This window comes from Falco peregrinus, chromosome 4 (assembly GCF_023634155.1).
Source record: "Falco peregrinus isolate bFalPer1 chromosome 4, bFalPer1.pri, whole genome shotgun sequence".
Taxonomy (NCBI): domain Eukaryota; kingdom Metazoa; phylum Chordata; class Aves; order Falconiformes; family Falconidae; genus Falco; species Falco peregrinus.
The window spans coordinates 88,345,098-88,360,023 of record NC_073724.1 but is presented as its reverse complement, the minus strand read 5'-3'; the positions used below and the strand labels follow the sequence as shown (position 1 = coordinate 88,360,023).

Below are 14,926 nucleotides of genomic sequence, written 5' to 3'. Positions count from 1 at the left end.
TTCACTTATCCTGCCTTTCTAGCTGTTCATTATTCAGGGTACTCCAGAAGAAACTGAATTCAATGTTTTCTGAGTTCATTGACATTAGGAGGTGTGTAGTAGTCATGATCTATAACCAAGCTAGACATTAGCTGTCTGCTCTGATAATATTTTGTAGTGGATTGGCATGCTAAAAAGATGATGACCTCATATCTTTCAGTTGAAAAGAATTGAATAGGCAATTTTTTAGTAATGACAGAGGAAAATAGAATTTACACAGATATTAACACATCAGAGGATCTGTTAGATGGAAGCAAATGTATGATATCCTGTCATTATTTCATTTAGTTTATCCAGCTTTTAAACACAGAGTGCATATTCATGGATGAAAGACTCTAATGCATCTACTGCTGCAGTTTCTGAGTTGGTTCTCAGAGTGACAGCATTTAGTTCAAAGAAGACCCACAGCAGCAGCAACTGTGTTTTATATAGTGGTTTGTTTTTTTAGCTGGTGTATGAAAACTTCATTTGCAAGCCAGATACTCCTTTTTATGTGTTTCACTCAAAATCTACACTTCTTTTCCTACCCAAATTCACTTTTCTCAAACTCCATTAAAGCTATGATGCTTTGAACAGTTTTGCTGTTTGAGACAGAAGTTTAATGCCTGTATGAATTTTAAAAGCTACTTTCAGAGAGAAACTTTCACAGGAGTCTGATAATGCATGAAGCTTCATTAATTCATGTTGGATTCTTGCAAAGTTTTACAGGCAAGATAGAAAATCAAAATGAAGCCAAACAAATGAGGAAAACCTATTAAAAGTTTTATACTGCAGTGCAACTAATGCTTTTTCATTTCAGGATACAGTTGAAGACACATATTGTATTTCAGACATTATTATTGTCTTCTCTAATACTGAATATTCCTTTCTGAGGAAAAATGACTTGTGGGCTCAATTTTGTGCTGTTGATGTGAATAGAAATTGTGCTATTAATTTTTGGTACATAGAAAAAACTGTGCATGATATGGTACAAGTAAAAGTAATAGAAGCCATTATTTTTTTTTTGCCTATTTTTGCCTTTCTCCAGCTAGTTTGTATAATTCAAATATAAAATATTTTCTTTTTGTCTTTGGTAGAATCAGTTTTACAATAAAATGTAAAGGCACCATGGAACAGGCAGATTATCCTTTGATTTGCCTGATTTGTAACTTTTATATACTCTGAGAATATAATATGTATATTCGTGCTGCTGATAAAGAATGTGTTAGAGGGAAGGATGTTCTTGTGACCTGTTGAGCACAGCCTAGGGTAATATTGAGGTTTTAAGATTGGTGGGGGCAAGGCATGGAATAAAAGGAAACAACAATTTTGTTTCAGGGAAAAATCAGTCTTTTACACATCTGCTGAAATACATTCTGCATTCCATGGAATACATTTCCTAATGCTTTGTGCCACTGTGGGATGGATTATTTAATGCCTTTTTCACCTGGAGGTTGGTCATGTTTTGTACAGTCAAAGTCAATCTTCTTTCATAATAACATATGGTTCTGATAAAAGATTTTTCACAGATCTTGATTAAGAAGTTGACATCTCCTAAATCACCTGTAAGACAAAAGTCTAAGATGTTTTCATCTCTTTTCCTGCAATGCTCTTCTGATACATGTCCACAGTGCTAATGAAGAAAGCAAGCTATTTAAGAAAACATTGACATTTTAACTTTATAGAAGTTGTATTTTTGTATTCATTGTTGGGTTTTGTATTCATGTAATTCATATTTTTCAACATTAATTTAATGTGTTGTATGGAAAGTAACACATATTATTCTTTGACTATAAACTGCCCTGTTTAATATATTGTATATTAATGAAAAGGCAAAACAGCAGATTAATTCTATCCCTCCATGTCCCAGGTATGTTAGGATAAGAGTGGATATCTTCTAATTTGTGTTTTAGCAGGGTTCTTTTCTTTCCTTGATGATAAAAAGAGTAAACGAAGAATGGGATCTTGCCAGACTAGATCCTGCCTACGTCTGCCTACTTTCCAGGACTGTCTAATCATAGAACCAATTAATCTGTTGCACACCTCCTTAATTTACATTAAACACATCGATCATGTGAATTGTATTCTACCTCAAATCTTAGTGCAGACATTCTTTTTCCTATTTTCTCCTGATCAACAGTAAGAAACACCCAATAATGCAGTATTATTAGTAGTACTAGAGTAAGTGCTTGTGAAAATGGTTATTTTTTGGGCACCTTAGCTTTTACTTTTTAAAAATCTTCCTACATAAATATTCTCTACAGCTGTAAATACTGTTTGCTTATATTTTCTAAGATTATATTTTGCCCATTTATATGTATTTATGAAGCTGACGTGAAATCATGCTGGGTTCAGTTTTAGTAAATGTGTTGTATGTGGAATAATCTACTGAATGCTTAAAAGGACTTAGTAGAAGGGTTGCTTACTTGTTTGTCACCGCATACAACAAGGAGAAATTGCATTGTTTTCTGTTAAGATGTAAAATCCTATAAGGAAAGGCCAGCTCTGTTTAAGCATAGCTGAAAGGTTTAGAAAAAATTTAGTTGGGGAGGTTTGAGGAATGGAAATGTAGTCCTTTTTTAAAAATTACAAACTGCATCCCTTTACACCTGCAGGATGTTAGCCTGGAATTAGAGTATTTTTTCTGTTTCTTCCCCCCTTTTTAAGTTGTATCTGGAGTATTAAAATAAGCATTGTGTTTTGCGAAGAGGACTAGGTATGAGTTAGTCCTGGCAAGGCCAGATATATTAAAACTCGGAGGTGAAAGGTCTGTTTCCCTGCACATGAGGCAGCTTGCCCCCTTTGGAAACCAGAATTTCTTTGCCAGTCATCAGGCAGAAACTTGCTTTTGTTGATCTGAGCACCACAAAGGAGCTTTTCTAGCAAGCGCTGAATGGGGGGCACTGACTCATCCTGTGCCCTTCAGGAATTTTAATGAAGTTAACCTCATCAGGATACAAAAGTAAGCTGCTGTATTAAAAGACCATCTAGTCTGTAGCCAGCCTGCTGTGTTGAACAGAAGCCTGTCATGTACAGAGTAGGATGACAGGAATATCTATGACCAAAAAAACAATCTTCATCAGAGACGCATCCCAGACTGCATTAAGGAAAAAGTCCTTTGCATTTTACTGGCAATCGTCACTCGTTTATTACTTTTCTGTTGAAAGCTAGAAATATTTTCAACCTTGTCTGACATCTGCTTACAAAGTCTAAAAAATATTTCCTAACCTGTAACCATGAGTTCTTTTGCTGCCAGCTGTTAAGTCTGAGTACATGTTAAGCCCCTCTTTTTACAGAGCTTTTTTAAGACAGTAATGCAGGTATGGGCATCTAAGACAGTGGGAGACATTGGTTAGATCTCGTAATGAAACTCCAAGGAATAAAGGGAATTTCAAGTGGGAAAATATAGGAGGAGATGAGATTCCCTCTCTTTCCCTGTCTCTGCAGTAAAGAACTCCTGGGATTTTAGTCCAACCATTAACACAAGACTGCTACGTCCATCACTAAACCGTGTCCCTAAGCACCGCATCTATGCATTTTGTAAACACCTCCAAGGATGGTGATTCCATCACCTCCCTGGGCAGCCTGTTCCAATGCTTGACCATCCTTTCAGTGAGTAAGTTTTTCCTAATACCCAATTTAAACCTCCCTTGGTACAACTTCAGGCCATTTCCTCTCGTCCTGTCACTTGTAACATGGGAGAAGAGACCGACTCCCCCCTGCCTACAACATCCTTTCAGGTAGATGCAGAAAGTGACAAAGTCTCTCTTGAGCCTCCTTTTCTGCAGGTTGAACACCCCCAGTTCCCTCAGCCGCTCCTCACCAGACTTGTGCTCCAGACCCTTCACCAGCTCCGCTGCCCGTCTGTGGACGCGCTCCAGCACCTCAGTGTCTGTCTTGCAGTGAGGGGCCCAACACTGAACACAGGGTTCGAGGTGCGGCCTCACCAGTGCCCAGTACAGGGGGATGATCATTTCCCTGGTCCTGCTGGCTACACTATTTCTGATGCAAGTCAGGGCGCTGTTGGCCTTCTTGGCCACCTGGGCACACTGCTGGCTCATATTCGTCCAGCTGTCAACCAGCACCCCAGGGCCTTTCCCACCAGGCAGCTTCCCAGCCGCTCTGCCCCCAGCCTGTAGCGCTGCCTGGGGTTGCTGTGATCCAGGTGCAGGACCCAGCACTTCTCCTTGTGGAACCTCATACAACTGGCATCAGCCCATCGGTCCAACCTGTCCAGATCCCTCTGCAGAGCCTTCCTGCCCTCAAGCAGATCAAAACTCCCTCCTAGCTTGGTGTCATCTGCAAATTTGCTGAGCATGCACTCAATCCCCTCATTCAGATCATTGATAAAGACATTAAACAGAACTGGCCCCAGTTCTGAGCCCTGGGGAACACCATTTGTGACCAGCCACCAGCAAGGTGCAACTCCATTCACCACCACTCTTTGGGCTCGGCCAGCCAGCCAGTTTTAGCCCAGCAAAGAGCACACCTGCCCAAGCCATGAGCAGCCAGGTTCTCCAGGGGAATGCTGTGGGAAATGGTGTCAAAGGCTTTACTAAGGTCCAGGTCGACAACATCCACAGCCTTTCCCTCATCCATTAGGCAGGTCTTCTTGTCATAGAAGATCAGGTTCGTCAAGCAGGACCTGCCTTTCATAATCCCATACTGGCTGGGCCTGACCCCCAGTTGTCATGCACATGCCATGTGATGGTACTCAGGATGATCTGCTCCATAGCCTTCCCCGGCACCGATGTTGGGCTGACAGGCCTGTAGTTCCACCGATCCTCCTTCCAGCCCTTCTTGTATATAGAAATGTATAGTTGTGCTACTTGGGACTGCCTTTGAGGTAGTGAAGCTTCTTTCTAAAGACTTCTCTTTTTTTCTCAGTTTCATTGCAATGTATGATTAAGATTACTGTGTGCTAAAATATTGTTAAACTCACTTGTACGAAATTGGCTGAAGCTAAATTTGATAATGCTTTTGGTTAGTTTTGCTCATAATGCCAGAGAGATTTGTTTGCAATATATTAGAAGAAAATTAATTCTGAGCTGAAAAGGGGAGTACTGTAATTGTGGAAACAGCTGATATATTAGAATGAAATACCGATATGTGTGGGACATAAATAATTTTAATAATAGAGTATAGCAGCCCTTTCCATAATTCACACACTTTTGTTAATGGGTTATTGCAGGCTCCTTTCTGCCCATAGTTGTGACGATGTCTTGTAGAGGCGATGCACGGTGTATCTGGGTCAGCTGTGTGATCCTCAACAAATTCAGCTCCTGTCTTTTACTGAGGGATGATATCAAAATGTGATGTAGTGCTTCCCTACTCTTCAGGGGTTAGTTTTATTGAATTTGATAATTTCACATCAGAATTACATAGAATTCAATCCCAGATTCACCTAAGTGGCAAGAATGTGGTTCGAGATCCACTTCCAAACGTGGTTAAGATGTGGGTAGTAAAATATGAAGTTCCCTTACCATAGTCTGCCTGACCAGCTGAAGTCTAGACAAAACTACCAGCCTTTGACTCCTCTTCAGAGTGGCCCCTGTTACAGATTGGTTTGCCTTTAATAGCTGTTTGGCATAAATAAGACACAGATGTGAAACACCTGGTTTCATTGTGTTGTTGAGCGCATTAAATCATGTAACTGGCTTCTCTGAGCCTCTTTACCTTCTTTACGTTACTATATGAAGGATGGTAAGATCACTTTCCAAACTGAATGTGTTTGTATCGATTTCACTTATTCAGTTTGCTCTTAGAATCCCAATTTTGTCAGGAGAAATAATGAAGTGTAGCCATGTAAAACTGTTTTGGCATCCATTCGTATATCTCAGAAGGAACTGATACAGAGCGAGTTGTTCAGATGCCATGTATCCCTCACTGAATGTGAAATGAATGTTTATTTCTATTCCTGCCAGGCTGCCGCTGCTGTCGAGGGTGAATGGATGTGTAAGAGGCAGGACCAGAAAATTAAGTCAAAGCATTAACAACTCTTGGTGTTTGCTATTGTTTCTTCATTTCCTGTTTTCTCAAACACTTCTTTCATACCATTGCCCTTTCAGAGAAGCACACTCCTGCAGTCTTCATATTGTTCTCACATTAAATTTTTGTTTGTTGCTTCATTGTCTTTGGAAGACCTACAGAGCCTCCATCCACAAAGTTCTTCTGAATGCACCCATCACCCATTGGTGTAAGTGCCTGAGAATATCATACAGTCCAAGAAAAGAACAAAAATAATTTAACCAGGGACTAAGACCATTGATGGTCACTGAGAATTTGGACTCTATAGAGAATAAAATAAAAATCACATGTATCCCAAGAGAGGATGGCAGTTGTGCTTATTGTGAGGTGAAGACTTAGAAGAAGAACTTACCCAAACAGCCAGTGGAAGAGTGTTTTGATGCTCTAATCATTAAACACCAATATGTATAAACAAATTTAGATAATGCACAATTGAAATGTGTTTTGTGAGTGTTTTGGAAATAGTGGTTATTCTGGAAATCAAAAGGAAGTCTTAGAAGGCAAATTTCACAGTTTTTCCAGCTATTCTACTCTGAGCTGCACCTCATAGCTGAAACCCAAGGCTACCAGACTGAATTAGTCTGTTGTTTTACAAAACTATGATATGCACACCAGGCAGTATGGAATCTTCACAGTAATGCAGTAATGAATAGCGCCTTTCAGTGCATGTATAGCTAGAAAGAGCACAGCTTTCTCTCAAATAGAGACATTTAGTCAAAACTCTCGCTGAAAGAAACAAAGTTGATAGAAGTGTTGCAATAGATTCAAGTGGAAAGTATTCAAGAGGGGACAGATCAACTTTTGAGCGAGCAAATTATTTATATATTCGGAAAATATCCATCACAACAGTAAGAGAAATCTCAGTAGGTTTAGAAGTTCCAGTCAGACAAGATTGGAAAAGTTACTGTGGATTTCTTAGATTTGTTTGAGCTTTTTCTCTACTTCCAGTACTTTTCTTGTCTTGCTTTTCACTCTGGACAAACTAGATTTTTCCCACTGGATGTCTTTCACTTTTTCAGGTTCATAATACATCCAGGTTTGGATCATCCCCCTTAAATCTACCTTTTAAATAATTTCTAATGTCAAAAATTCCTCCAGCCCTCAGAGGAGTGACTGATCTATGGCTCTTCCATCTCTTTTTATCTGTCATGCTGAAGAATGCATCGTTGTCCAAAAGTTTTTCTCTTCAGTTTATTCCTCATCCTTCCTCTGATTTTATGTCCAGATTCAGTGATTTACTGTTTACTTCTTTCTAAAATATATCTTCAGTTGTAATCTAGATATTTGCTAGTCTAACTTTTACTTCATAGGGGTGCCTTCTGAGCAGAGAGAAGTTTTTATTTGTCAAATTGCCTTGAAGCCCTTCCATGGAGACAGGGATGGGAAGAAGAGAAGCCTAGTAAAACACTAATGGAATTACCTAAGAGCTCAAAGAAAAACCAGGAAAGTACACCCAGAAAGTTCTCTTCAAAGGGCTCTACAGTCTGTTAATTTAATGTGGTTTCTAAGTGTATGATAAATTCAAAAAACAATTACCCCAGCCAGCTAGCACTAATAAAAATTGGTTGTTAAAATATTCAAATGTAGCAAAATTCTACTACCTTTTTTGTGTGTACATGTTACTTAAAAAACAAGTAAATTAATGAAGCTGCTGCAATTAACTGACATGATATTTACACATCTGCTGGTGGTGTTCCATTCCAATATCCTTAAATTTTCACTTATTTTTCCCAGTAGCCTATTAACTATATAAAAAAAATCAGTAAGGAGGTCACATTCTTAAGCTATGATAAATTGTACCACTTGTCTCTTTCTCTTTCAAGCAATTTTAATAGAAATTGAATTCTGGATGTTCTGCTGTCCTTTTAAGGACAAAAAGTCACAAATCATTATAAAATAAAAGATTTTCTATTAATCACATGCTGTTTCAAAGTTAGGAATACCTTCTTTAATCAGATCAGCACCATTGTAAAAGAGATTCATATTAGAAATTGTCTAGTGTATATGTACTAGAAATACTATTTGGGAACAACTTATTATACATGAGAAAAGTATATGAGCAACAAAGCTCTTTTGTCTACAGAATTTTTCACTGTAAAAATACTTTTATTTCAAGATATTTAGTGAAATTTTTCAATGGAAAAACTTGACAAAAATAGAATATAGCATTTGTGCCACTGATTATGGTTATTTTTGTCTCATAGAGCTTCCTTTTGCAGAATTTTGAGTATTTTTCTCTGAAGGACCCAGAAGGATGAACATGTAATAAATTTTCTGTCGTTTTATTGTTCGTCTTTACAGATTAATACTTAGTTTTGGTTCATGAGGCTGACACTACTGTTTTAGTTTTACAGTTCTATTTTAAAATAAGTTCAGTGGGTTTTGTTGACCTGTGTTTCTGATAGTTTTGGAATCTGCTAGTTATGCAAAAAAGAACACTTTATTTTGGAGGAAATCTCTTAAACCAAAAAAGCATATAACCCTAAGGTTAACATGCTGTTGTAGTTAAGTATCTTTCTTCCCATACAAATGTTAAATTAATGTAATTTATCAGATTTTATACTAATGACATGCTTCATAGAGTATGTATTGTACCTCTTTGCATTAATATAAATTCTACAAAGAGAAAAAATGGTGTTTTCAATAGCTGCCAAGACACTGTTGTTAGAGCACATGTTTTCAGATCAAAAACATGCATGGAATTCATGGCAGCGTGAAGCTCGGTCTAGAAGACAGTGAATTCAAGGGTTAAATTTCTCTACAGTCCTGTTGAAAACCCTGTTAATGCCAATGAACTTCTGAGAAGGCAATAAACTAGTTATTGGGGCACATAAATTGATCATAGAATTAAATGTATTGTGGTAGATGAGAAGGAAGTTAATTTGTAGAGGTTAAAGACATCAATTTTACATCTCTGTCATTAAGTTCCGTTACAAAAATAAAGCAGCATTAAGTTACAGAAAGATTAGTAACTGAAGGGCAGTTTACACGTGAATCATTGATTCACTACATGACTCAGAGTTCATAACGGGAAGGAGTACTGTTACCTTCAGTCCCCTATTTAAATCCAGCCCCAGCCTAAAGTGACTCAGCCTGGACCATCTGACAGCTGTTGCGTGTTCAGCTGTGCGGTGACTCAGTGGGGCGAGTAAGCAGACAGGTGTAGGAAACCCACCACTGTGGACTTCTGCGGTCATGGCAGGGAAGTTAAGGATTACGTGAGCATGTCATTTGAACTAGCCATTTACTGACCACTCTCAGAGTAGTGTGTGTCATTTCTTTAGTCCCCCTTCATGAAGGGAAGATCGATCTGCCCATCAATAAAGAATGTAGTTGGGTGTGCCCGAGATTTGTAAATGGATGTACAATACTATGAGAAGTCTTCAAACTGCAGATGATTCTGCCTACAGGGGGATTTTGAATTATGTTGGCAATTATCATAAGCACTTTTCCAGTATGGGTGAGATCTGAATGCACTGAGTGCTTCGATGTAGCGGTAGTCTTAGATCTGGTGTGGGTCTTAACATGCCACTTCGGAGTGCTGTTTTACTCTTTTATCTGTTGTTGTACTGCTTTATCCTGTTGTCCTCATCAGGTGGGATGTTGCATTTATTGAATTAATGGCGGTCCTACAGCTCTTCAGCAGACCTAGTATGTTGTTATTAGGTTGTTACAGCAGTTTTCCTTGCTGTAAGAGAGATTTACAGTTCTGGTTTTTATTTTACAGATAACTATTCAGAGGGACAGTGGTTTGGATGTCAGTTCCCCCAAACATGGAAAAGTGGATCCAGACAACATGCCACATGTTGGTGGAAATACTTGGGCTGGTGGAACAGGTTTTTCATTCTTTTCTTTAATGCATCATTGACAGATGTCTGAAGGAGATGCTGTGTCAAAAATGGGTTTATACAAGGCCATTCTCTGCTTAGAGCTTTTTTACCCAGTGCAGGATTGCTTTGCTGCCAGTGAAAAGTAGTATTTGCAGTGTCTAACTTAACCTGTATATAGCTGATCTCTACTTGAATTACATTCTGTTCATGTTTCTTTTCATTGGCTATATAGAAAGCCAGAAGCTTGCAGCCATAGAAATTAGCCTGAGTCGTTTGCCATTTTCTTAGATGTCTTCCATCTGCAGCTGCAGCAATGTAGGTGGCATAGGGAGGAGGTGCAAAGTGCCTCCTGATTCTGAAAGGGTGTGATAGTGATCACTAGCTGAAATGGTCTGGGAGCAGTGTAAACCAGCACATTCTAGGGAGAATACAGTCTGAATGAATGGTTTTAAGGACCAGGAGCTCTGAGGAGATGTACAAGACTTACATGATCTATAGTCCCCTTCTACAGGGTGGAAACTTTTACGACTCCGGTCTCAAGGGACTGTAAACATTAAGTATTCCATTGCAGTTTTTCTTTATCATGATAGCTGTTTGATTTTGAAAACCTTTGGCAATAAATATGTCTGTTGGGGATTGTTGGCAACATTTTTTGAACATCTGTAGATATGGCAATGGAAGCCTTAAAGAAAATGTGTTCTCATTTATTATCAAATATATGTTCTTAATTGTTTATTATCTCAACCGTGTTAGGTGGGAGAGACACTGCTGGATTAGGTGGGAAAGGTGGGCCATATCGACTGGATGCTGGCCACAGGGTTTACCAAATATCTCAAGCTGAAAAGGATGCTGTTCCTGAGGAGGTTAAGAGGGCTGCTCGAGAGATGGGTGAGAAGGCCTTTAAACAGAGGTAATCTGAAAGTCTTGATTTTCCCTTCCATTTCCCAGAAGAATTTGAAAAAGATGGCTAAAAATAATTTTCTTTCTTAACTGCATTTATAATTTAACTACCTTCCCCGTTCTTCATCATTTAACCAAGCTTACCAGCACATGATGAACTGTTCTGGACAACAGATATAGAAAGCTTTATTGTATTAAGCGACACTGTTAAAATTACTGGGTGATTTGGTAGAGTAAAACGTAGCTAGGTGGATAAGGAGACTGGTGTGAATGTTTATCTTTTTTTAAAAGGGATCTACCATATGAAAATTTCTTTGAATTATGATGAATCCAGATTGTGTGTTGTTAGGGGTTCATCGCCTAGCAAATCTTTCAGAATAGATCATTACAAGCAGATTGCTTCTGTTTGAAAGATCTATAGCCAAATGGTGAGATGATTTGAACCATTAAACCTCAGCAGACACTTTTACATGAACCACAGCTCTCTCCCAGCGTTAGTGTAATGTATGGTTACTAATCAACTGTTTCCCAGACTATGCACAGAGATTCAGGTTTCTTCCACCAACTGAACTCTCAGTACAACTTCTGGCACTTTGTATTAAAAAAAGAAAAGTGTATTGACAGTCATTCCAAATGAGTCTTACATTTCAGCCCAGAACATATTGCAGTGTGAGTATCTCTCTGAAATCAGAGTGTACTAGACACAGATTAAAACATAATAAAAAATAAAAAGCAAATAAATTTAGAAGCAGCTTAGTCAGCTCACATTTTGTTGTTATTAACAAAGTGATTCCCAATGGGCAACAAAACTGGGTGCTGTGAGGAGCAAGTGAGATTGCCGTTTCCTTCAGCTGGTATGTAAATAATTAGGCTGTTAAGCATAAAGCACACACTGTACATGAATCACTATATTTAAAAACAGCAATTTATCTATTGCATTCAGATTGTTTATTTTTTAATAATGATTTTATTACTGAATTACATGGACCATTTAATATTGCCATTAGAGTATTAGTGATCAATAAAGACAAGGAAGATGTATAGATTATGTCAGTCCTTCACAGGAAAAGATCCTGAAAAGAAAAATAACTTTTAATAGTCATGTAATTTACACAAGCAACATAGAGAAATTTAAATGAAAAATAGTCACTTAAGGTTTTGTTTGCAGGAAGAATGCAGAGCTTGTTGTGTCTTTTTTCCTGGTGCTTTATGGGGGAGCAGGTGGGGGGGGACTACTTTTAACTGTTTCTACATCCCCATTCTTCAAAATTACTTATCAGTTGCTTCGTAACAGAAGCAATCAATATATATGGTCTTGGATGCTGTTCATCTCTTTGTGCCTATGCACATATACACACCTGGCATACTTTTGATACATTTCTACCTGTCTGTACGGTGATTTACAAAATTAATGCTAGGGGAAATTCCTGGGCATGTGGTGTGGAAACAGTGCAGCTGTGTCCTGTAAAATCTGAGTATCTGTACATGAGATAACAATTCATGTCCTGCTAAAACCGGTGAGCTGGCACATACCAGCTGTAAATGTAGCCTATTCTGAAGCCACATTTGACTTGAATAATTATTCTGTACTTTTTGGATAGTTGTGGAACTGAGTTAAGAATAGTGAGGTTGGAGTCTTTGGGCTGACGAAAAACAATAAGAGGGACTGCACATTTCACTGTTTTGTTTATACACGATTATTTGGAAAGGAGAATTTTAGTATGACAGCTATTGGTTGCTTTCCTGGCTAGATAGTATTGCTAGTGGAAAACATTTTAAATTGCCTTATTTCACTAGAATGAAGTTAGCAGCTGCTCTTGAATGGATGCAGTATTTTTCATGGTATTTTTCTGGACTAGCTTTCGCTGTGGATTGATGTGGAGTCAAGCACAGTAAAACTGCACAAGGGCTTTTTTTTGTTTGAAACAAAATGTTTTTCTTCATTGATGTGAAGATACTGAACTCTGTTGGCAGGATCCGTAAAATGAATTATACAGCACTGAAAGTTACATTTTCCTGTCTGTAATGAATAAGAGTTGGCTATAATGACTATGTCTATGCAAAATTCAAAATAGAAAAAGACACAGTCATACTAAAGGCAAAAAGATTTGATGTTTTATTTTAATATTATCATGAAAAGGCTAGTCTAAACAGCAGTTCTCATGTATACTGTATATTCCAGGTGAGTAACTTGTGATGGTATTATGAATAGAGATATAACTAGCCTATACATACTTTACTATTTATAGCTCATTTAAAGATCAGTATTTTAAAAACAGTGTGAATGAGCTTATTCTGTTACGAAATACTTGTTGAAAACAGCTCTGCACGGATAGGCCAGTGAGTTTGACCTCAGGACTGAACCCAGCCACATACTGGATGCCAGTATGGGCAGATACACAACCGCTGCTTCGCTACGTGGTGCTGGGTCATGGAAAATAACAAACACTGCACACTCCCAGCATATTCACCTGTCCCCTACCTAGCTCATTCTTCACTGTTAGACCTCTTTAATTACATTCCAGTTGTGAGTTTCACCAATTTAAGAGTATCTGCTTAGCTACAACATTGAGAAGAATGATACAGGCCTTTAAGTGGGCACATCTTAACTTATAGGAAAAGCATGTGTTTGTTTTTATGGTGCAGATATTGCACTGTCTCTTAGGCCTCTGGACAGGATAGTGTCCAGTGACATGACTCATTTTTTTGTGAGGGAGCACAATTTTGTTAATGTTCATTTAAAACTTCTTTATTTCAAGGTTTCATCATTTTACGAAGCACAGATAGCTATTTGAGACAGAGTTACTAGTTGTAGGTCTTCAAGGACAGATTTTATACTGTGTCTTTACTTAACCTTTGTGTTAAGGCGTGGATCATGACATGTTTAAAATACTCCGACAGTGAAGTAATGAATAGAGACTCATGATCCTTTTATGTACAGATAGCAACACCTGAACCAATAAAACCTTTAGAATTTGATCACGGTTTTCAGAACATCTGATTTACTTCCCAAACATCAAAGTGATTAGGAGAGAGACAAAGGATTAGGAACTTTAATAAGTTTTATGTGATGCAATCCTTATAGGCATTGGTGATCACCTGCCGTGTCAAAAATTCACAAAAGCAGCTGCCACTTCTTTGATTTGTTTCCTGTGTGTGGTTATTACATTTCCCTGTTATCAAGTAAATGAATTTGTAATTTACATAAGTAAATGGATTATATGCTTTTTTCCTAGACTGTTCTTAGCTTCCTGTTCTTTGCTTTAGGTTGAAAGAGATTCAGATGAGTGAATATGATGCATCAACTTATGAAAGGTTCTCTGGAGCAGTCCGACGCCAAGTTCAGTCACTTCGCATCATCTTAGACAATCTGCAGGTAATCTTAGATTCACTGATAAAGGAACATGGTGAACTCATCACATTAGGCCCCAAATACTATCTTGCTAATATCCTGTTACCATCTGTGATCATACCTTTCAGGGCTAAAAGCAGATTCAGGTTATAATCATGGCTAGGAAAAAGAGTCTCATATTAAGGCAGCTCTTCAAAGGCAGCTTTTAAGTGGATCCCAGTGCTCATCTCTACAAGTTGTGGTATTCCCATACTGCAGGTTACAGAGATTATTCAGGAGCCACAATTTTGTGAAAGAAAATGCGTTATTAAAAGAACGTGATAGTATGTAGAGCATAGCCTCTGTATTTACCTCCTGTCCAAAAAACGTTTTTTAGCTGAGAAGTGCAAATGCTATAGATGTTAGAAAAATGCCCACTCCAGGTAGGAGCTCTACCACATATGCAGCTGAGAACATCATTTTTTTTCAGGTTTGTTTTTAATTCTGGCTCATAGAAACATGTAGCCCAAATCTCTTAAGTGGAAGCTGACCAAAACCACCAGTTTGCCTTTCTTCTAGTAATTGGTCTTGTGGTTGTTCCAGGTTTCATTAATACTAGTGTTCATATACAGGGTAAATAGAATCAAAAGTGCATTGTTTCTAGGAGAAAGCTGCTACTCTTCAGTGAAAATTCAAGGAAAATTAATTTTACTCCTTATAGGCATCTCTGATTAAAAATATTTCTGTTGAAGGCTACCAACCACAGGTATACATGTACCTTAGTTTATTAGTTAGTCAGTGTGCTGTGTCTAATCTGTAT

General features: G+C 38.1%; 1 protein-coding gene across 1 annotated transcript in view; it reads left to right on the top strand.

The window, feature by feature from the left end:
- VWA8 (von Willebrand factor A domain containing 8) overlaps nt 1-14,926 on the top strand; it is a 185,953-nt gene that overhangs the window by 148,912 nt on the left and 22,115 nt on the right. Inside the window, exons 38-40 of the mRNA XM_055803173.1 lie at nt 9,773-9,881; nt 10,629-10,785; nt 14,043-14,151. Coding sequence (XP_055659148.1) covers nt 9,773-9,881; nt 10,629-10,785; nt 14,043-14,151 — 375 coding nt within the window. The remainder of the gene's footprint in view (nt 1-9,772; nt 9,882-10,628; nt 10,786-14,042; nt 14,152-14,926) is intronic.